Consider the following 24,279-nt stretch of genomic DNA (forward strand, 5'->3'; position numbering starts at 1 on the left):
GGATCCCGCTTATAACATTTATTTTTTAAAGTTGTAAGCAGAAAAACGTTTTAAATGAGAAATATTAATGAATATTAGTGAAAGATGAGACCATGAAAATGTGTCATACTAAGTGAGAAAAGTTCTAACCACTAAAAAAAACCACAGATCAAGATGAATATTTCTGGGACTAATAGAGATATGAATTACTAGCTGTACCCACGGCTTTGCTCACGTGAATTAGGTAATTTGAAAATTACTGGGTGATCGATGATTCTTCCACATAACATTTGAACACCTCATCACCCCATTTGGCAATGAACTTTCAGAAATCCGGTCTTGGTGGGTATCTACATTAAAAAATGTAATACTGATGTGAAATTTCATATTTATGTCTTCATCGATTTTGGCTCAGTGATGGTTGCTCTATATAACCTTTGAACCCACTCCCCACCCTTAGGGGGTTGAATTTTGAAAAATCCCTTCTTAGCGAGTTTCTGCATTACAAGACAAAAATACTGAGCAAATTTCATATTTATAGCTTCAGTGGTGTTGGCTCTGCGTAATTTCTCCATATGACACCACCCTTTCATTGAAACCCCTTATGATCCCCCTATAGGGATTGACATTCAAAAAAAACCCTTCTTAGATACTTTCTACATCATGAAATAACACAGGTGATAAATTTCACGAATGAAGCTTCTGTGGTTTCGGCTCTGCGTGATTTCACTATGCAACCTTTGAACTCCCTCTTAGGAATCAAATTGCAGAAAACCCCTCTTAGTGAGTGTTTATGTCATGAAATAAAAATGACTAAATTTCATGAATGGCTTTAACTTGGAGTGATTTCTCTTGAATCTCCTTATGAATCTTTTAGGGGTTTAATTTTGAAAACCCCTTTCTTAGTTAGGCTTTATGTCATGAAGTAAAATGTTCGACCAAATTTTATGAATTTCAGGGGCTTGAATCTCAGCATGATTTGTATGTTACATTTGAATTCTTTTATGACCCCCTAAGGGGTTGAATTTTGAGAAACCCCTTCTCACTTAGTTTTTGCATCATGAAATAAAACTTCTGACTAAATTTCCCCCCATGACTATAGATTTCATATTATTGATTCAGTGGTTTCGGCTTTGCGTGATTTCCTCTATATTACCTTTGAACCCCCTTATGACCCTCTTAGGGGTTGAATTTTAAAAAAAAACCTTGCTTAGTTTTTACGTCATAAATGAAAACGTGTGACCAAATTTCATGAATATACTAGTTTCAGTGATTTTGGCTCATCATAATTTTTCTGTTACCTTTGAACCCCTTTTTAACCCCCTTAGGGGTAGAATTTTGAAAAATCCCTTTTTAGTGAGTCGTTAAATCATGAATCAAAATTATTGATCACATTTGATATTTATAGCTTGAGCGGTTTCAGCTGGGCAACGATGAATCAGTCAGGACATGTTACTTTATATATAGACTAGTACAGTAGACTCTCATGCATCTGGCGCATATCGGACCAGGGTGTGCTGGATTACTATTACTTCTTAACCATACATGCACCTTGTACACATTCCTCTAAGGAGTTTCTAATGAATTGGTGCATGTCGGAACATGCGTTTATGTGTTGTGAACCTAACATGAAGTTTGTTTCAGTGTATCGAGGTCATTTGCCATAAATTTTTTAACTATGAGTGAGAGATAAGTGTAATGATTTGATAATTAGTATGTTTTAGGCCTGTTGCTCTCTGTGGCAGGACTTTTTAACTGGGAGATTGCCTCGCATTTACACCCTGAAGTTGGAAACCACAGAAAACCAACTTCAGTCACTGTAATATAAACTCTTGTGCATAGACATGCAGTGATATTTTTTCTCTTCTATGGGGCTCTGAGAAAATCGGCCAAAAAACGCTGGATTACTCGACAGGCCGGATTATCGAGAGTCTATTGTAGTAGTATGAGCATAGATGTCTTAAGAGCATTTTGGGTCCCCTATTCTATGGGGCTCGAAGAAAATCTGCCTGAAAATGCTGGATTACTCGATGGGCCGGATTATCGAGAGTCTATTGTAGTAGTAGGAGCCATCTTAAGAGCATTTTGGGCCGCTGGGCAAAATGTTTTACTGAGGTCCTCCACCTGGTTAAAAATGCCTAACCGTTAATTTACATGCTTACTCTCGATAATTTGAATCAGATCAAATTCTCATGAGGGCCCCTCTGTACTTGAGGCTTCTGTTCCGTGTCTGGGTGGGCCCATGCATCAAGATAGCGCTGAGTATGGCATACTTTATTTGAAGACAAAAAATATGGGTTTCTGACATAAAAATTTTCATAACTTTTCATAAATCAGATGTAAAAAGCTGGAAATTTTTAATGTATTTTCCAGACCTTATCATCTCTTTTGAAAATTATAAGAGGTAAATGAGGAAGTTGAAGGTATTATTTTTGGAAGTACAAAAATGCCATCAATCCGTAAAGGCTTAGTGTTTGTGCTGCAGTGTTTCTTTTCATTTTAAAAGAGGATGTAAGTTTGGTTTGTCCTAAAATTTTCTTTGAATTTCTAAAATCGTTCACAAAATGACAAATTAATTGTCTAAAATAGTGTTTCCTCAAAATGTGCACTTCTCCTAGGGGCATTGCCAAGAGGCCCTCCCCACCTTGGGGGGGGGGGGGTTAAGGTCAGAGAAGAGAGGAGCAAAAGAAAAGAAGAGAGCGGAAGAAAAAGAAAGGACCAGGGCAAAGCCCTGGTTCTTTCTTCTTTGACCAGGGTCGCAAGTAGATTCGTCATCAGACGGGGTAAGCGCACGTTTTGATGCCCCCTTGTAATGTTGAAGGAGGGTGTATAGGCTGAAATTTGTGATCCCCCAGTTGCAGCTCTACAAAGCACTGTGGCATCTCATGTTCTACCGGGGGGGGGGCAGATGTGGACCAATGAGAGAGGGGGAAAAGTCATGCTAAAATAATGTTCAATTTAAACAAACATACCAATATGATATGGCATGTGCATATTTGTGTTGTGGAAAGAGGTCTCTGAGGTAGCTCAGAGAATCTATTTCCTCTGGTTGACCAAGATCCTTATTTTATTTTGTATTATTTTGCCTAATTGTTATCAAAATGTCGTGAAAAGAAGTGTTTAATACTTTCACAGAGATCAAAAAATTAAATTAATAAGGACAGTATCTACCTTCTTTGACATGAAAACCTGTAAAAAAACATTTATCAAATACATATGTATGTATTTTTGTGGATTTTTTTTTTTTATTGTTCTGTTAATTGTGAGCCATAATTTTTATTAAGCAAAGGAGAAGGAAGTGGGATTCTAGGAACATTTTAAAATAATAATTCTTCACATGCTTTTGATATTCTGCTGTCTTTTCATCTGCAAAGTTTTCATTTATTTTTACAATCGCACTTGATACTGTTAATATGAAATTTTTTTAGTTTGTAATGTGCATCAGAATTCCTTACAATGTTTATATAAATATAACAAGCACATATTATTCAGTGGTCCCCTCAAAAGTTTGTTGCGTACTGTATTTTTTGCGAGGGTGGCGGGCACAAATGTCCAGATTTATTGGCAAAAACAGCTATTCCATTAATTGTAACATTGGTTGTTGCAAACCAATTTTTTAAATCAGTTTGTTACTTATTGAAATTTTTTTTATAAATATAAATTTTTATCTGGTTTTAATTTATAATTAACTTCAATTTTTAATCAATTTACATTTTTAATTTAAAATTTTAATTTATTTACATTTTTAATTTAAAATTTTAATTTATTTACATTTTTAATTTAAAATTTTAATTTATTTACATTTTTAATTTAAAATTTTAATTAATTTAAATTTTTTAATATTAATTTTTGTATTTTAAGTATGTTTAGCATCTGCGGACACTGGGTTGGGTCTCATGGATCCACACACCTTCATTCAAAAAACTTCCCCCCCCCCATACATCACTGGATCCCAGCCTGCACAGACAGGTAGTACTAACTTTTGAATATACAGTAAAACCCCTCTTAACGGACACCTCGCAGATGATGTCATCCCTCTTTTATGGTCAAATAATAATTTCCCCTTGTATAACCGATAAACAACCTTGAAAAACTAGGGTGACCAATTTCGGAATTCTCACTGACGAGCGACTTAGGTTTACTGAATGTTGTTCAGCGGTGATAAGAAAAGGAAATCGAACGCTCAGTTTTATTTTCAAAAAGGTGTCTTCGTATTCTCCTAAAGTCTTTCTTCCGTTTTTCTGAGGCTTAGTTCATCCTGGACTGTAGTATGCTGTAAGGTTTTGGAGACCATACCTACGGAGGGATATAAACTTGGTTGAAGGGGTGCAGAGAAGAGCTACGCATGTCCTTGCTGGTGCACGTGGCTTGAGTTATGAAGAGAGACATCATTTTTTCAATATGTTTTCATTGGTTGAACGCAAGTGTTGGGGAGATATGATCGAAGTGTTCAAAATTTTCAACGGTATAGATAGGAAGGACCATGAATTATTAGTATGCCGTCAATCAACTTCCTTTACAAGGACACACCAGTATCGCTCGGTAAGGGACAATGCTAGGTTATGGTGTCGTAAGGAATTTTTCTCTGATAGTGTTGTTAATAAATGGACTAGCTTATCCCCGGGGGTAGTAAATTCAAACACAATTTACATGTTCAAAAAGAAATGTGATAATCGTGTTGGGGTAAATCGAGAAGCTATTCATACTTAGAATAAGACAACCATAGATACATTTTATAGGCATTGTATTATATTTTATCTTGTATATGTTTATAGTTTTTGTAATTGCATTTTTAATTGGGTTCCTAAATTTGAGAAATATATGACATCCATATTTGTTACGGGCATCTTTTTTTGAGCCAACTTGTTGGGCATTTTGCCTGTTGTGGCCTTCTATTTGTAATAAAATATTTTTTTGAAACCCCTGTTAACTGTCAACCCTCCTTTATGGACAGATTGTTTTTGTCCTGCCAGTGTCTGCAAGAGAGATTTTTCTGTAAATACATATATGCATTCACTAAGACCCCACTCTACTTACAGTAGACAGAAATTTGATTGTCTTAATTTTTCATATATTTTAACTTATTACTTATAATCTTTTTATGTTGTCCTTTAGAGTTCCATCCATGCTGTACATTCTATAATCAAAGAAGCTAGAAACTGCACCAGATGATCTTGACTTTGCAATTATTGCATAGCCATTATCTCTTTTTTTGTAAATCAGAAAACTTCTGCATCATATGCTTGTTATAATAATAGTCCTAAAACTGCATGGATCAAAGAATTTTTTTGTTGGGCTGATTGATCCCACATAATTAGTCATTAATTTACAATGCAATGCACCCCCCCCCCACCTTCTGCGTATGCACATTAGTCCAGTATTTACAAGATGACTGGAAATTTTTTTTTAAGCTCCCTCCAATGCTTTCTTGATGTTGGTGCCTATGATTGAATTGAAATTGAAGTTTATTACCCTGAACTATGAGAAAATTTACTGACGAACATGTTTTGTTTTTGTATATTATCTTTTTTTAGGTCATCTGCTGCCGCTGTAGTGTCAGCTGATGTCAAATCTCCTGATGTATCTGAAGGCTACAGAGGCAATGGCAAATACGAGCCATTGAAAGAGCATCAAATAGATGTAGAAACTGTGGATTCGCAGGGTGCTCATGTAATGGAGACAAAGGATGGGAAACCTAGCACACCTATAATTTTAAGGGAGCAACCAAAATTTTTTTCAAAATGTATGTTTGCTATTTTTTGTTTTCTGCATTTTAAAGAGGGGGAAAGTTTAGCATTATGTGATAGTAGTTTTTATTTGCATACAAGTACAATAGTTAATATGTGCTCATAGCTCAAATGTATTATGTATAAATATTATTTGTGGTATGTAGAGAGATAAGTTTTCTAACCTAGCTGCAGTCGCTGATTGGACTCCACTTGCTGTCTTTGGGGTTGCCAAGATTCGAAAGACACGTCTGCTAGCAATGCTGAGTGGTTTAAAGTTAGAGGGAGAATTAAATGGATTCCACTCAAGTATCACTTATAAGGAACGTGTGCGAGTTAGTACTAGAAAGTGGAGTGAATTATCTCTTGCTGGGCTTCTTGGAAATACAATGGTTGTGATGCTTGAAGGTTTAGCTCCTAATCAACAGTAAGTATAAACAGTACACTCACCATAACATTCATACAATAAATGAATATTATTTTTTTCAGTGACAACACTGGTGTGTTTATATTAGTCAATTACATTAACTGATTCTGATTTACCAAGTCAAACTAAAGTTATGCTTTTTCATAAATCATACAACTGAAATATTAGTTTGACCAAAATCATTAGTAAATTGAGCATCATAAAAACTTTAGGTTCTAAATCAGCTGTAACTACAGAAAACAGGTTATATTCAATATAAATTATTATTTTATCGTAGTTAGATAAAGTTATTTGAATAATTTATTCACACAAATAATATACCAAATAATAAAAGCTCATAGAAAAAAGGAAATATATTTAAAATTTTACAAACTATGAGGCTTTTTCAATAGATGTCATAATCATCATCAGCATCACTTTGAGGGACAAACACAGGATGTTCCCCCTTAGAAATCAATGTTAAAATTTCTGATTTTACCATAGAAATGCAGAAATTTAGTGGAGTTTTCCGCCATACCAATAATTTTAGAAATCAAATTCCCGATTTTCGAAATATTGAGTTCACTTAATATTGAGATACGAAACCCAGAAAATTAAATATAAAATAATTAGCCGGACCTACTTTTAAGTTGGATATTCATTTAATAACATTGATTTCAACTTTTTATTTATATCTTCTCAAGCACGAAAATAAAAACTAATGTGTGTGTATTGTCTTATAATATCCAACTGCATCAATCCATATAGTTTAGGATGTTTTAATTAATTATGGCCCATAAATTACATTGGAGAAATTCCACAGCAAGCATTTTCATGAATTTTTTGAAGCAAAAACAGGCAAATCAATAACTAGAACTTCAAGAAATTTTTTGAAATAACTAGTGCCCATTAAAAAGAAAAAAAAAACAGTATTAATTTCTATGTTTCTTTAATTTAGATTTATGTATTTCATGAGTTGCACAGGAAGTCGCCATATTGGTTATGTATTAGTGTTAAAATTGTGAAATACAGTAAAACCACTTAAAGAGTGTTCAGCCCTTCAGAAAGATAGTCATTTAACAAAAGCACATTAAAATAAAATCATGTTTCCAGCTACAAATGCACCAAAGTATAGTCCTCAGATCACGAGAAGAGTTACGCGAACCCCTCTCTCTGGAGAGGGTTCATTTCGGCATGGGGAAAGGATAAAAATTATCCCGGGTTGCCAGTAAAGGCTGTCTTGGCGCAAATCGGTTCTCTATGTACACAAAGGTATTCTTCACGCTTCAGTGAACTCCGTCAGTCTTCACATTTGAGTGATCTGCGCTTTTTGTGTTGGCGTTTGTTAAAAGATGTTCTCGAAAATTGTTGTTATAAATTTTGGAAGTAAATTAAATTTTTTAATTTTAAAAATTTGAATTTTTATTAAATTTAATATTTTGAACTAAAATATTTGATGCAGAAAACAATTGGAAGGGAGTAGTGATCATTTAGTAATGAAGGGAATGAAATTACTTTAAATGAATAATTAAATTCCTTAAAATAAAATAAATAAATAAATTGTTAAATTACTTTAAATTAATAATTTAATACAAAAGGAGTATTATTTTAATATAATAATAATAATTTATTACTACTGTAAATTATATGGCATTTTCTTCGGTTTAATTTCTATACCGCAACAAGAGAATGCCACCTGCTAGCGATTAGCCATTCTTCTTCTGTTTACCTTCTCTTATAGCCATATCATCTTTTTTTACTTTCTCCACAGAAGCTACTGATATGGGCTTTTTAAATAGGTGACAAATGCAGTAGTGACAAATAAAAAGATTGAGCATGCCTGCTTGTCAAGTTTGCAGTTACATCTATAGCCACTTTAAGGGCATTCCCCCCCCCCCAAGGGCAGGGTTGACAGGGATCCAGCCCTGGGGCCCTGGATGATTCTAATCATTTTTTACAACTATAAATTCATTTTAGAGTGACCCGTCGAAGATTCCAATCTGAGAGCCCGGCTGCAAGATGTGGGGGGCCATGCTTAAGGGTATCGGAAGAATGGTCCTCTCATGCTGCAGCAGGGATCCTGTATGGGATCTCTCACCGGTTGTCCATTCTGAATTTACAGTGTGGAAAAAAAAAGACAATTAAAAGAATTCTCCTCTAGGCTGGATTTTGTCGGCCCCCATCCTTCGTCTTCAGCTCGTCTTCCACCATGAAGGTTACCATCAAAGGTTCATGGGTTCAAATCCGGGTACAGAACATTCGAAGCAAGTTCTTTACCTACCGAGCCTACGGTGACCACCGATGGATGGAACCTTCATTTCCCACCCAACTCCACTGGTTGGAAATAGCCGTATGGCGATACATGACCGGAGTTGGTGTGCGGTGTAGTAGCCCATCCTTCTGGGGGCCATTGTCGAAAATGTTTTATACGAGCGGTGTTCGGCTTCAGCTTGATGCATGGAACTGATTATTAAAAAAAGGCTGGAGTTTTCTATCCCTTCTGCAGAATGAAAAATATATTTTTTGTATTAAAATAATGTGCCATAAGTGCTCGAGCAGCCGGGCCTTCTTAAGAGCATCACAGGCTTTCCCAGGCCAAGTGATTTTTCTGAGGCCCCACCATGTAAATTCTGGAAAATTTCAACCAGATCTTATTTTTGTGAATCTAATGCTACAATGCCTTAAGACGACACTGTCGAACAGCCGGTGTTTACGCAGCAAAAACGCCGCGATGACGACGTTATCGAGAGCAGTGCCGTGGCGCTTTTAGTGAAATCTCTAGGAGGCCAAAATAGCGCTAAAGACGCCAAACGGGAAAGCGCCGTTGCTAATGAGCTATTCTCAATGGGCAGTTGCTTTACCTAAAAGTAAATAATAGAATCGTCCGACGTGACGTAACTTGACGTAGCCAGTGTTCTTCTTGTGATCGGTGGACTATAAATCATGTCTCTCATTACTATTAAACTGCACATGCACCTCATGAACATTTTTCATGGAATTTCTAACGAATTCTTACATATCAGAAAATGTTTGCTCACATATGTATGTGTATGTTCCCCTACTATATTTGTGATAGTCTATGTCTAAAGCAGTGGTTCCCAAACTTTTTGAAGCCTGACTTTCCTTTTGATAAGAATTTTATCTGTCACCTACATGGGCTGACCATTTGTACTGATTTCCGGGACATTCCTGATTTTTTTTTTTTTTTATAAATGTGCAATAATTCCCATAGTGAATGATGAATGAAATCAAATTATTTTTCAATATTAAGTTGGCAGAACTGTTTTGTTATGAGATTTCAAACTACCCGCATGCTTTTTAGCTTTGAATCCAGCAGACGGTGGATGACAAAACTCAAGGTTACCATTGCCAAATGCAGGGGCCAGTGTGAAATTATTCATGGGTTCCTTCATAGGAAGATAAATTTTTGTTGATTTGTTATATTATTTTGAATATTCACAACACTTTCATGGGTGTTGTATAGCTACACTCGCTTCATTACACAAAACTATTTTTCAATTTCAATAGTATTTTTTATTATAGCAAGTTCCTGGTATCACCAGGAATATTTTCCCCATAATATTTTCAACTCCCTTTACCCGCCTTCTTTTTTCCCAATATTTTTGAGCATCCCAATATTTTCAACAACTTTACTTCTTTATCAAAAGAGCCACATAAATAACACACTACTGTTATTAATTGTTCATAATCTAAAATGTAGGCATTTTTCCTATACATTCACATATTACTGCTCATATATTACATTCTGTGTTTTTAGTTTTTAAAAATAAATAAAAATATTTTAAAATCAGATGATTTTTTTCTGAATCCCCCTGCACATATTTGATTTATTGATTATTGTACAGTTCCACCTGTACAATACAGGTGGTGCAGAGTGCGGCTGCACGCGTTTTTGTCTCTCCGTATTGTTATCTTAGAGTTTAATTTTTCTTTTCCTTGGATTATATTTCTGAGTTATTTTTTTATTTTGCTTTAAATTTTTATACAGTTTGGTGCTATATTTTGTTTTAACATGCCTAAATCAAAATTATGCTGCTGTCCCCAGATGTGATGAAAACATCATCTGTATTGATGATCAAATATCCTGCAATAAGTGCAAAGTGAAATTTCATTTTTTTTGTGCTGGCTATGCTGAACCCGCATTCAGAAAGTTGCGTAAACCAGTCACTAATTGGAAATGTTCAACCTGCCTTCAGACTGCCTCAGCTTCAACAAATGCTGAATTTACATGTCTCGATCCAGTTGCTACTATGAGTCAAGACACAACTACGTCTAACATCTCTCCGTCTATTCTTAACAAGAATACAAATAGTTCATCTGCATGGGATCCGATTATTAGCACTCAAATTCCGAGTATAGATATGATTGACACTGCAAAAAATGTTATGGGTGATTTAACCCCGGAAGGTCACAATCTCCTCCTGGCAATCTCTGGTCTGATTGAGAATCATACAATATCCATTAAATCGTTCATAGCAGAAAAAATTGAGCAACATGAGAAATCACTACAATCCATAATTAGACAGATGGAAAAACAAAGGGCTGAAATTGCAGAATGTAAATGAGAGCAAGAGCGATTGACTATGAAAAATAGAGATCTGAAATCTGAACTCGATTATCTAAAGATCGATCCTGTTGACCTCCAACAATACACCCGCAAGTGCAACATAGAAATTACCGGTTTGCCAGAATCATCAAACGAAAATCTGACTGATCTAAAATACTCTCTGCTGCAATTTTTGGAAGTTCCTAATCTGGTGGACTGTATTAGTGCTTTTCATCGTGTACCAACTATGCATAAGGACCGCATAAAACCAATTATCTGCAAGTTTAACACCAAGGAAAATCGTGATATTGTTTTGAAAGCTGCACGTGAGAAAAAAAATATGCGCGTCCACAAAGATTTATAGTGTTTTAAAACCTAATAAAGTTTACATAAATGAACATTTAGCTCCTTATATGAAACAACTGTTGTATGAATGCAAAAAATTCAAATCAGAGAATGATTTCCACTTTTGCTGGGTCCATGATGGCAAAGTCCATCTTAGAAAGCATGAGAAATCAAGAGCGATACAAGTAAAGTTGTTGGAGGATTTGTATAATATTTCTTAATATTTTATTTTTATATACATTGAATTTTTTTTTTTGGTTAATTGACAAATCAAGTGTCTCCTCAAAAGTTTATGCTCTCTGTTAATGCACATAATTATTTAAATACACTTTACAACTAAGTCAACAAGTTTGGAATTCTCATTAAGATAATGAATATACTAGAGCAAAATGTGGACTATTTCAATTTGATTTAAACTAGATTTTTTTTTACATATGCATGCTGGTTTTGTTTACATATTTTTTTTCAGTTATAACTTTATATTTATAGACAGGTATTCTGACTGATTAACTCATATAAAATAATATTATGGATTTAAACTGTCATAGTATCTGCACCCCACGTGAAAAGTTTTTAGGAAAATGTAATGTCACCTATCATCCCGTTAACTCGATTACTGAACTTAACATCATTCATTTTAATATTCATAGCCTTAGAGCTAATTTTGATTTTTTGATTGCTTTGATTGATGATTTTGTTGATAACATTGATTTATTAATCTTGTCTGAGATATGGGTGAGTGAGGAGGAGCTAAAACTTTTTAATATCAATGGCTTCCAGAAATTTTCATGCTGCAGATCCTATAATAACTCTGGTGGTGTATGTATTTTCTCGAAAACCTGCCTTGGATTTGTCTTGACTGACCCAGTACAAATTAATACTGCTGAAATTGTTCAGCTACTCGAACCTTCAATTAATTTATTAATAACCTGTATTTATAGGTCTCATGCCTTCACTGTTTCAGATTTTCTCCAGGAGTTTGAAATTTTATTGGGTAATATAAAAAACCGTGATGTAATTATTATTGGTGATATTAACATAAACATATTGGATCAAATTAATAGTAATCATTATGAATATCTCAATCTTCTGTCAAGCAATGGTTTTTTAACCATGAAATCTCAAATCACCAGACCTTCCTCCAAGTCATGCATTGATCACATTTTTATAAGAAATTCTTCACGGCTTTTATTTTCTGAATCTGTAGTCTGGGAAACGGATTTGACCGATCATTACCCGATTCTATGTAAATTATCATACTCTAATATTAATTCTGGTCTGGTACAAAAATTCAATGTTTATAGAAAAAAAATTATTAATTATCCCCAACTCAAGCTATATCTACAGAATTATACACTTTGCATAAATAATTCCCAAAGTGATGGTGCTTTTGATGAATTTATTGTTAAACTTGAAACCATCATAAATAACCATACATTGTATCGTGATATTAACCTTTCCAGATGGACTGATAAAACTTGGATTACATCAGAGATAAAACAATTAATTAAAATAAAACAGAAACTATATTTTAAAACTAAAAAATATCCATATGACCAGGAGGTTAGTACTGCATATTATAATGTCACACATTACCTAAAATACAAAATCAAAATTTCTAAACAATTTTGCTTCTCTCAACAGTTTTCAAAATGTGATACTCCTTTCAAATGATGGAAGTTTATTGATTGGTAAAAATCGTAGCAATCCCCTCCCCGATAACATTGAACCCCAAGTGCTTCCTGATAAATTTAACGATCATTTTGTAAACATTGTTTCATCACCCATTTCACTGTCGTATAACAACAAAAAATATGTCCCCTATTCTAACAGATCTTTTTTCATCTCCCCAACTTACCCAATAATTTATATTATAAATCGGTTATCTCATTCGGTTTCTAGTGATGATATGATTAATTCATTGATTCTTAAATGTTTTCCTTACCATTTAATTATAATACTTACTGATTTGATAAATAACTGCATACTAAACTGTGCTTATCCTAACTCTCTGAAAACTGCCACTGTTTTCCCAATTTTCAAATCAGGAAATCGTAATGATTTAAGTAATTATAGGCCTATTTCCCTTTTACCTTCTATTTCCAAGATTTTTGAAACTGTTCTAAAAAAAAAAATACTCTCATTTCTCTCTCATGCTAATTTTTTTTCTCCTAATCAACATGGGTTTCTTGCTAATCATAACACTGAAATTGCTTTACTAGATTTTAGTACATACGTAATACACAATCTTGACAAATCTAGAAAAACCATAGCTGTATTCCTAGACATAAGAAAAGCCTTTGACAGTGTTAATGATGAAATCCTTCAATATAAGCTTGAGGCATGTGGAATTAGAGGCATCCCCCTAAATCTCTTAGTGTCATATCTGACAAACAGATCGCAGAGAGTAAGATGTGGCTCTCATTCCAGTAAATTTTTAGGGGTTGACCGAGGAGTCCCCCAGGGATCTGTTCTTGGCCCCCTTCTCCTTAATGTATTTATAAATGATTTATGTAATCTAAAAATTGATGGCAAGATAATCACGTTTGCGGATGATACAGTCATACTTTATTCTGCTGCTACCTATGAATCTCTCCAAATTACAGTAAATTCTGACATGATAAAAATTAGAGACTGGTTTCATGCAAATGATCTTCAACTTAATATCTCGAAAACTAAATATATTAACTTTTCTTTGCATAACATTCCTGCCTTGAATATTGACTTTGATTCATAAACCTGCATGTAACATTAACACTGATTGTAACTGTCATAAATTAGAACAAGCGAATACTATAAAATATCTGGGTATTTTTATTGACTATGACATGAAATGGAAATCCCATGTTCATAATAATCTTCAAATAAAATTAAGATTTACAATGTATAAATTTTATTTTCTAAAATATTTTGTTAATTGCTCTTTTTTAATCATCCTCTACTACTCACTATTCCATTCTTACTTATTATACGGTTTATCTATTTGGGGTAGTGACTATTTGACTAACTTAAAACCTATTATATCACTACAGAAGAAAATTGTAAGGCTAATTTTTAATGACTATTATATTCCTTCCATCACTCTCTTCAAAAATATAGAAATTCTACCACTTAGATACTTGTATTTTTATAAATCCCTGTTACTTCTCTTTAAACGTCAATACTCCCTACCATTAATATCCACTCGACCTTCTGCTAGGCGTAACGCTACATATTCTTTGCCAATTGTTCACAAAAACATAAAAAAAATTCATTTCTCTTACCTAATACCTAAGTTTTATAACTCTCTGCCCATTGAAATTAGGAATGCTTCTTCTCTTTACACATACAAGAAGTACCTCAAAAGATATTTATTGTCTATTGATGATATCTCCGTGCACTTTTAGTCTTCTGTTTTTTTTTTAAAGAAATCGCCCCTCACACTAATTAAAGTAATTGATTTTCTCCCATTATATTTATCAACATTTTAAATATTTTGCCTTTCTGACAGTAGCTCAGTTATTCAAATCATGTTTATTATCTCTAAATTTGATATTTAAAATGCACCCACCATGCATTGCCACAATGATGTTACTATTAATTTTTTGTTTTTCCCCCCCCTTCACCCATCTATTTGATATTCAACTATTAATTTCCCTCCCCATTTATATTTGCGTTTATGTAAAAGTGTTTATATATAGGTATTCCCCCCCTCACAAATTGTACTTTTTTTTTTTTTTAATAACCCATCATCCAGTATGTGACAGTCATGTTCACCTTGGATGAAAAGTTGTCTTTATTGGTATATGTATGTTTGTACATTTCTTTGATTGATAAATAAATAAAAGATCAAATTTAACAAAATTGTATTTCCCATTTCCTAATACATGTGTGGTAAGCAGCTGTTCAGCTGAGTTGAGGCATTTTTTTAGTTTTGACACAATTTTATTTACGTTGCAAAAAATAAAAATAAATTTCTTATTCTGACATTTCCATTTTTGAGAATCTCTCGCACCTCTCCCCCCTCAATTCATTAATGTGACCCACACTTTGAGTTGGGATCCACTGTTCCAAGGTGTGCATGATGTTTGAAATACTGTCACCCAAACTGGAAGTGAAAGTTAGAGGTGCACAAAGTATTGTATTTGTAATACATTTTTGTTAGCTTGTTTGAACGCTCTTTGTGGCGAGACTTTTTTTCAAGGTAGATCGACTTGCACCTCAAAGTTGACAAATCACAAATAATCAACTTTCAAATAAATATCTGTGGGAATCGAATCTGGGCCTTTGCCATTTGAGACTGTTATGCTATCCACACAAGCACATGCAGCAGCTATCATTTAATACAAGTATATTAATAATGTCACTCAATGTATGTGATATCAATACATCGTTGAAAAAATTAACAGGGCAGTGACATGGTCACTATAGCAAGTCTTTGAAGGCATAAAGTACATACCAGAGGTATGTACATACACAGGGAGGGGCATGGGGGTCTGCCCCTCCCTATCCAAGATGATCTATAATTAAAAATACTTTTAAATATTTTTGTAAAAAAAAATTAATATAACATGAAAAATTACCTTTAAATGCTATTTTAACCACAATTTCTGTCAATTTAAAATACTTTTGAAGTAGTTAGTAACTCAAAATTTTGCGGAAGAAAGATTCTTTGTGCCCCCTTCAAAGTTTGACTCTGCATACAACCCTGTACATATTGTGTGATATTTCTTGTTGCAATGAAATATCTACTTAATACGGCTTTGATAGTTTAAGAACTTGAAATATTTGGCATAGCATTCCAGAAAATCATGGCAAAGTGGAGGATGCAGAAGCATCAAAGGTGTTTTAGACCTGTGGATGCTCAAATTGAATCAATTTTGATTTGTAAATCAATTCTTAGGTGCACAGCACCATGCTCTCACACCAAAGCTTATAACAAGCACCCACAGCCTCGGGCTCCTTTTCCAACCTTAAGTTGCGAATGCAAGCCAATCTCCAATTCGAACAGTCTCTCCACAAAGAGCAATCAGGCCTATAACATTTAAAAAATTCATGCATTATACAACAGGCAAAATAACCTGAATCCGCATTCAGAAGACAGATGACAGCACTTCTTAAACACATACAGTTATTTCTCAAAAACAAATTTCATGGCTCATTCTAACATGTCCTAATTCATTAGGACATGAACAGAGAGCCACTAGGCAACCAATTTGTCCAAAGTTTGTCTGTCTTGCAATATATTTTTCTTACTCATAATTTAATTTTGATCTTCATAACCATAAAAAAATTGTACACATGTATCAAATTCATATGTAATAATGTTTTTATGTTTCAATGGTCATGTAACAGTATCATTGATTCCTTTTTATGATTAGAAACTCTTGTTCCATGCCATCCCCAAAACAAAATGTATGTTTCAATTTTGGGAAATGATAACAGTTCAATAATCTTCAGCTACACATGCACATAAATATAAAATTATAATGAAAAGAAGTTAGGGTAATGTGAAGGAAGACAAATTTCTTTATTCAGTTTCATTGTATTAAAAGTGAGATAGGTAACCTCTGAAGAATGTTTACAAGAGATGCATGTGCAGTGTAGTAGTAGCAGCCTTGGGTTCCTTCACTACTAGTGAGGAAAGGCATCCACAGTCCATGTCTCCTACACTACTGCTAAGAACAAGCATCCACCCACAATCTCCCATCTTCTAAGCTGATGTTTATATGTTTCCTTTTTGTTGCTAAACATTTATTATGTAAAATTTATACATACAAGGTGTAATTTAAATATACCAGTTGTGTGTGAGTTTAATGTAATTGTAGATGAAAATATACATACATGTATATGTACATATGTTTTTAGAACTGTTGTTAAAACAACCATTGGTAAATCACAAGCTCTGTATTCAAGTCAAAACAAGAAAGGAAAAGATCGTAATTCAGCTTTGTTAACTATTGGTCCAGTCAACATTGACATTCCTCAACATCCTGTAGTATTGCATGGTATGATGACAAGAAGCAGTCGTCAGCTCTCAACAACACTTCAAGAACTGAGAGCCACTAGGCAGCCAATTCGTCCAAAGTTTGTCTTTCTTGCAATATATTTTTCTTACTCATAATTTAATTTTGGTCTTCATAACCATAAAAAAATTGTACACATGTATCAAATTCATATGTAATAATGTTTTTATGTTTCAATGGTCATGTAACAGCATCATTGATTCCTTTTTATGATTAGAAACTCTTGTTCCATGCCATCCCTAAAACAAAATGTATCTTTCAATTTTGGGAAATGATAACAGTTCAATAATCTTCAGCTATGTATTCACATAAATATAAAATTATAATGAAAATAAGTTAGGGTAATGTGAAGGAAGCCAAATTTCTTTATTTAGTTTCATTGTATTAAAAGTGAGATAGGTAACTAAATTGATAATGTAATTTTTTTTTAAAAAAGTGTTTATATATCACCATAAAATACCACACTCATGAAAGACTGCATAAAAAAGATTTCCTGTCCATATCAGGTTGATGTGTGAATCATATTAATTTTAGGTTTTTTCTGTAATATTTTATTATGTGGTCAGTAAAAGGGATCTTACTGACTAATATTAAAATACAGCATTCGTTGGGAAAAACTTTAGCAAATGCTGCATACCTTGAACATAGAAATTTTAAGTAAGTAATCTCTGTTTCTGTTCTAGAAATTACATCATGTCTCCTCCCATCACCAGTTCCATATGCATAATGTGTCACTGCTTTGAATTTTTAATTGTTTAATAAGTTATTAAATGTATGTTTATCATATTTTAATTCAGTTTATTGAAAAACCATATTTTTTTTATTGAAATCATTTATCTCATTCATTCATATTTGGACTACAAAGAATTGTCATGTTTTAATAGATGGTTTGAGTCTTGTGAAAGAGTACATGTTGTAATATCACTCATTATATAGAATTCTCTCTTTAATTATCAGTAGGCAGATAGATGAATACAGTGTGGCCAATCATTCACCACAACCTCATTGGGATGCACCATCCCAAAACCACAATGTGGATTCCAGTCATGTTCTCATTAAGCCTATTGTTATACAATTCAACATAATTTTGGATAGCCTCACAATTGGAGCAGCAGTGCTTCCATCATTGCGAGCACAATATCAAGTAGGTATATGACTTGAAAATAAATACAGTGAAACCTCCATTGGCGGCCACCTCTATTTGACTACCAATCTCCCTTTGTGGCCAGTTTTCCATGATAAGGTCAATTGGCTTCATAGAAATAATGAAAAACCTTTTTTTATTCAAATACAAAATTAGAAACCACAACAGGCAAATTGCCCAACAAGGTGGCTGGAGAAAAGGAGAAAATAATAAATAGCACTGGAAACACACCAATAAAATTGTGGTTGTCATTGGCTTAAATACAGCTACCTAAACATAATAATCCAGAAACTAACAACTAAAATATCTGCCCATAGAAATACAGTTGTCATTCTTTAAATATGGATAGCTTCTCAATTACCCTCACCCATCTTATCATATTTTATTTTGAAAGTGTCTATCATGGGGGAATTCATGACATCAGAAGATTAGCTATTCCATGAATTTACAACCCTGCTGGAGAACTCCCTGTGACACAACAACCTGGAATTATACCTAATTAATTGAAACTGGTGTCCCCAAGTTGAAACATTTGAAAGATGGCATAACAGTATTTCATGATTAAACACACGATCTCCTTTAAAATCTTAAATACTTCAATTATATCTCCATGATGCCTATATTGTTCCAAAGAAAACATATTCAACAAGTCAAGTCTCTCTCTTCATAGCTCAACACTTGCATACCCACCAGTGCTCGAGTGGTTCTTAATTGCATCCCTTCAGCCAAGTCTATATCCTTCTGAAGATAGGGTCTCCAAAACCATACAGCGTACTCTAGGTCAGGACAAATTAAGCCTCAGAAAAGCAGAAGGATGACTCTGGGAGAGTACAAAGAGACTTTTTAAGTATCAAACCGAGCATTCTTTCTTTTTTGACCGCTGCAGAACAATGTTCAGACTACCTAAGCCATTTGTCTATGAGAATTCTCAAATTGGTGAGCCTAGCTGCATCCAGAATAGTTTCCCACTTAGCTGGTAAGTTAAACGTGGGTTATTTGAACTAAAATGAGCGACCATGCACTTGTCAGTGCTGAAGGTTATGCTCCATTCATTTGCCCATGCTGCAATCCCATTTAAGTTGACCTGGAGCAGCTCCCTATCGCTTTGATTCCCAACCACACCCATTAATTTAATATCATCCACAAATTTTCTAACAATCCCATCAATTCCCTGATCGAGTTTATCAATGAAAATTGAAAAAGTATGAGTCCAAGGACACTTCCCTAAGGGACTCTGCTTGTCACGCCTGTCAATCAGAAAATTCCCTGTTTACCATAATGATCCATGACCTATCCTGCAACCACAATTTTGTCCAGTTCAATAAGTTGCCTCCAATCCCAATTTCATGTAAATGCTTCGAGAGTTTACCATGTTGCACCTGGAAAAAAAACCTTTTGGAAATCAAGATAGACCACTTCGACATTGTTGCCTTTGCCCAAAGCCTTATTCACATGATCATAGAAGCAAAGGAGGTTGGTTACACATGACTTTCCTATCCTAGACCCATGCTGATTTTTGGATAAAACATTATTATCCTCCATCCACTTCACAAGTTGCCTTTTGATGATAATTTCCAGTATTTTAAAGAGAGAGCTAGTTAAACTCACTGGGCGATAATTTGAGATAGTTTCTCCCACTACCCTTTTTAAGGATAGGAACTGCATTAGTGAGTTTCCAATCCGGTGGGACAATACCCTCAGCCATACTGCTTCAGTAGATCTGTGCAATTGGTAAAAACAGCTCATTAGCGCATTCCCTAAGGACCCTTCGGTAAATGTCATCCTGTCTTGGTGCCTTGCTAGCAGCTAAATTCCTAAGAAACTGGAAGACCTCATCATCAACTTGAATTCCATCAAGTTTCACCCACTCTTGAAACATAACTGTCTTTGAATGTCGTAAACACATGCTTTTGTTGCCCTTTACCCTAGACCAGTGATTCCTAAAGTGGGCAATATCGCCCCCTGGTGGGCGATGGAATGGTCTGAGGGGGCGATAGAACCTACTGATTTAACATAGGATCCTATTGGTTTACTTCAGTTGGGGGGCGATAAGAGGAAAAAATTTCTGATGAAGGGGGCGATGGAACAAAAAGTTTGGGAGACTATGCCCTAGACCCTTCAATCAGCATTGGACCAACAAATACCTTACATCCATTATTAACATACCTTTAAAATGGTATGTTAATAATGGATGTAAGGTATTATTAACATACCTGAAAAATGGTTTTGGGTCTGTGCCAATATTATCTGCGAATCTAAATTCCACTTTTTTCTTATTATCTCTAATCCCTTTCTTAAACTCTTTTTCCTTTTATCACTATATGTGGTCAAATCTAAGCTTCCATTCTTTAATTCTCTAAATGCCCTATTCTTTTCAAGATAAAGATTATGCATTGTATCCATGAACCAGAGGGGGGATGTAAGAACAAACGTGTTTTCTACGACCAAAAGGTATGTCGTCACATAAAAAAATGGAAAGTTCCCCAAAAATTCCACTAATAATTTTACCACCCCAACTGATTCTAACTGGTCTTTGAAAATATTCACAAACTTTTCTCTCAATAGCCCAAAGTTGGTTCTATGAAAACAAGGAACCAGTCTTTTCTTAACTGCTTTATCTGTAGAAAAGTTACACACAGACTAACCACATGATGATCACTAGAATAGATACACGTTCAATGAGATCGTCGAAATTAGTAAGAATAATCCAGATGAGAGGTACCCCTTGTGGATTCTGACACCTGTTGACATAAAAAATTACCAAGAACTATATTAAGAAAATCTCTCTCATAAAGATCCCCAGCTGAAATATTCTCCCAATTGATACCCGTATAGTTGAAGTCCCCTAATATTACAACCCTCTTATGTTTACACATATAGGAAATCTCATTGTGTAGCTCGGAAATGTAATTAGGATCCCTATTCAGAGGGTTATACTATACTCCGACTATAAACAACCTTTTTTGTTTTCAAATTTCACCCATGTAGTTTCAATAATACTACTCTGTATGTTACACTCTCTAGCATGTAAGCATGATTTAACATATATCAATACACTTCCCCATTTCTACCTGCACTTGCCCTATTCCTCAGCCATCCCATTGCTGTTACTTTTTCTCCAAATAAGGATTGAAGGAAACTATATGCCCAGCGATAAGTAATGGCAACAGCTGAAACTAAATTTGTACTGAATTGCTGTATATCATTGGCGGAGGGTGCAAGCCCAAGAGTAATTTTTTTTTTGTGACAAATGTGTGTGTGTGTCAAAAAATGTGTGTTAATTTAATATCTGGATTTTTTCAATTTTTCTTTTAAGTTTATTTTAAATTTGAAATGTTAAATACTTGATACTTTTCTATGTAGTAAGACACTGCATAATAAAAAAAATTAGGAAAATATTTATACATTAACTTATGTGCAAGATGTACAGAATACTGGATGTCTTGTGAAGATGCTTATTATTTTTTTCTTCCTAAAAAAATCAGCATCTAAAAAAATTATAAGCATCTTCACACGACGTCCAGTTTTCTGTATATCTTGCATAAACAAGTGGAGAGCAAACATCATGTCATATTAACTTATAGTTTGTACTTTTATAGCTTGATATAAATTTAAACTTTACCAATTGCTTTCTACGTTTGTTGAGTTTTGTGTGGATAAGAGAATAGAAAAATTCACAGTGTTCACCATAAAAGTGGTATTTACATTATGTTGTTGAATTGAGTGGTTTAACCACTACAAAAGTATTGATATTGTCTAGTTTTTCTTCTATTGATGTATAAAATCTTAGAGAATGAAAAAGTATCCTCTCAACTGGCTTATCCTTTTATCTTTAACGTATTAATCTTTAATAATAGGGAATGTATTTGTAACCGAGGCTTGACTGTGTGTTTGTTAATTTATTGTTTGAAATGTTAAATACTTTTCTTATTTCATAATAATAATGTCAAGAAATGAAATTTAAAGCTTTTTTTTCTCTCATATTCACTCTTTAGAATTTTAGGATTCAGTTTTAAAAGGCATTTTTACCTGCTTTAATAAATGGATAATATAATTTTTTATTCACTCCAAATATGGAATTCTTTTAACAAGCTAATTTCAAACTTAAGATATAGGACCTCCAGATATAATATCCATTTTCTGTGAAACTATGAGGGTTAATGTTGCAAGCTTCAACTTATTTCTTGAGATTTCATTCTATTACATAACAGTGAGTGTTGTTGGGGTGCTCCTGATGACTAAATTAAATTAGTCATAATTGTCTCTGATATAATTTTGTGCATCACCCCCTCAATTTCTCAGCAAAACAGATGCTTCATTTTTAATTAGCTACAACTTGGTGAGAGTTGTCATATAAGAACAGATTTGATTTTTTTTCCATGTCAGTGCTTGAGGAATATTTTACTAGTTATAGACTCTGGTACAGTATAAAAAATGAAATTTCATAATTTTTTTTTACTTAGAACATCTAGGATGATGATTGGTGATGGCATTTGTAAATTTTTTGTAATTGGAAGTTCTGGTTAATCCTAATGGCATAGAAATAAATTGTAATATAATAGGACAATAATAAGAGTGGACATTCTGTAAATATGATTTAGTCATCTTCAGTGACTGTAGTTAGTGTTTCATGAGTTTTTTTTAAATTTATCCCTTCAATGCTCTATGTAATTGATAGGTCCTGGTATAGGTTTTTTAGAGCTGCATAGCATGTTTCTTTTTATGTTTCCTTTTCATTTTGTTTTTATATGTGTTGTACTGTGTATATAATTGTGATGTTTGCAGTAAAAAATAGAAGCTAATGGTAAATTTCAAATAAAAAACAAGATAAAAAATATATAGCAAATTACCATTGGAAAAATAGGGTTAAAAACATGGTAAATTTTAAATTATCTGATAAAAATGTATGTTACTTATTATGCATTAAAAAAAGTGTTAATTTTCTATCTTGTATTTTCTCACAAAATTTTGTTTATCCATCTTGTGCTTTCAACAGATGGGCGAAGTTACTAGTATTGGTGTTACTGGAAGCAAAGCAAAATTCACTGTAGATTTGCCACAACATACACTAAGCTTCAATACAAAAGTAAATTCTTGAATAGAATTTTTTGATAATATGTATATCTTATTTTAAAGATTTATTTGTACATTGATATAGGCAAAGTAGAACTATACATATTGAGTTTTCAATGATGTATCAAATTGTTATTTTTATTATTTTTATATTTATTAAATGTATTTGGCAAGGTTATATACATGAAATTGTTTGGAATTTCAAAACTAATTTTATTATACAAATAACAAGGATTAATACTCTAATGGTCAATTTTTACATCACATTAAATCATTTTTTAGAAGGGCCTCTGGTTTGAAATCTTACTCATACAGATGGCGATAAACAATAGACTTTCTATGTAACAACAAAACAAACTTCTATTTGGCACATTCTATATAATAAATTTATGCAAGATATAAAGAAAAACTGGATGTTGTGAAGATATTTATTATTTGATATGTTGATTTTTTAAGGAAGGAAAAAATTCAACATCTCAAATAATAAATATCTTCACAACATCCAATTTTTTTGTATATCTTGCATTAACAAGTAAGTGGAGAGCGACATTATGTCATATATATATATATAGCTTGTCGTCCATGAGCTATTAGCTGGTCATGTCAAACTGTCCATTCCATGGTTCCATTCGGCATATATTTGCTCTGGCGAAGGAAAATCTCTATCTCCTGTGTAGCTTAGTGGTGAGAGCACTTGTCCAGCAATCGAGGGACCCGGGTTTGTCTCCCGGTAAAGGCAGAGATGAGTTTTTCTTTCCTTAAAAAAATCATCTCAAATAATAAATATCTTCACAACATCCAGTTTTTCTGTATATCTTGCATTAACAAGTGGAGAGCGACATCATGTCATAATAAATTTAATGTTCTGGAACAATGTTAATTTTTGCATTTGAAATTGTTTCTTCATAAGCAAAATTGATTTATATAACAAATTTATCTGAGATTTTTTATGTCCTTTTTTGTTTGTGTTATCTTTCTGAGGCGGCCTTATCAGATTTGTTGACCTACTTCCCTTGGTAGGTGTTGATTGCCAT

The 24,279-nt window shown here is 33.6% G+C and overlaps 1 protein-coding gene across 1 annotated transcript in view; it reads left to right on the plus strand.

The window, feature by feature from the left end:
* tweek (transmembrane protein KIAA1109 homolog tweek) overlaps positions 1-24,279 on the plus strand; it is a 236,838-nt gene that overhangs the window by 91,076 nt on the left and 121,483 nt on the right. Inside the window, exons 24-28 of the mRNA XM_089246286.1 lie at positions 5,514-5,722; positions 5,895-6,132; positions 16,871-17,089; positions 17,986-18,172; positions 23,169-23,258. Of these exons, the coding sequence (XP_089102412.1) occupies positions 5,514-5,722; positions 5,895-6,132; positions 16,871-17,089; positions 17,986-18,172; positions 23,169-23,258 (943 nt within the window). The remainder of the gene's footprint in view (positions 1-5,513; positions 5,723-5,894; positions 6,133-16,870; positions 17,090-17,985; positions 18,173-23,168; positions 23,259-24,279) is intronic.

Source organism: Pholcus phalangioides, unplaced genomic scaffold, assembly GCF_987345545.1.
Source record: "Pholcus phalangioides strain wild (caught in Gottingen) unplaced genomic scaffold, Ppha-v1.0 ptg000017l_1, whole genome shotgun sequence".
In the NCBI taxonomy this organism is placed as follows: Eukaryota; Metazoa; Arthropoda; class Arachnida; order Araneae; family Pholcidae; genus Pholcus; species Pholcus phalangioides.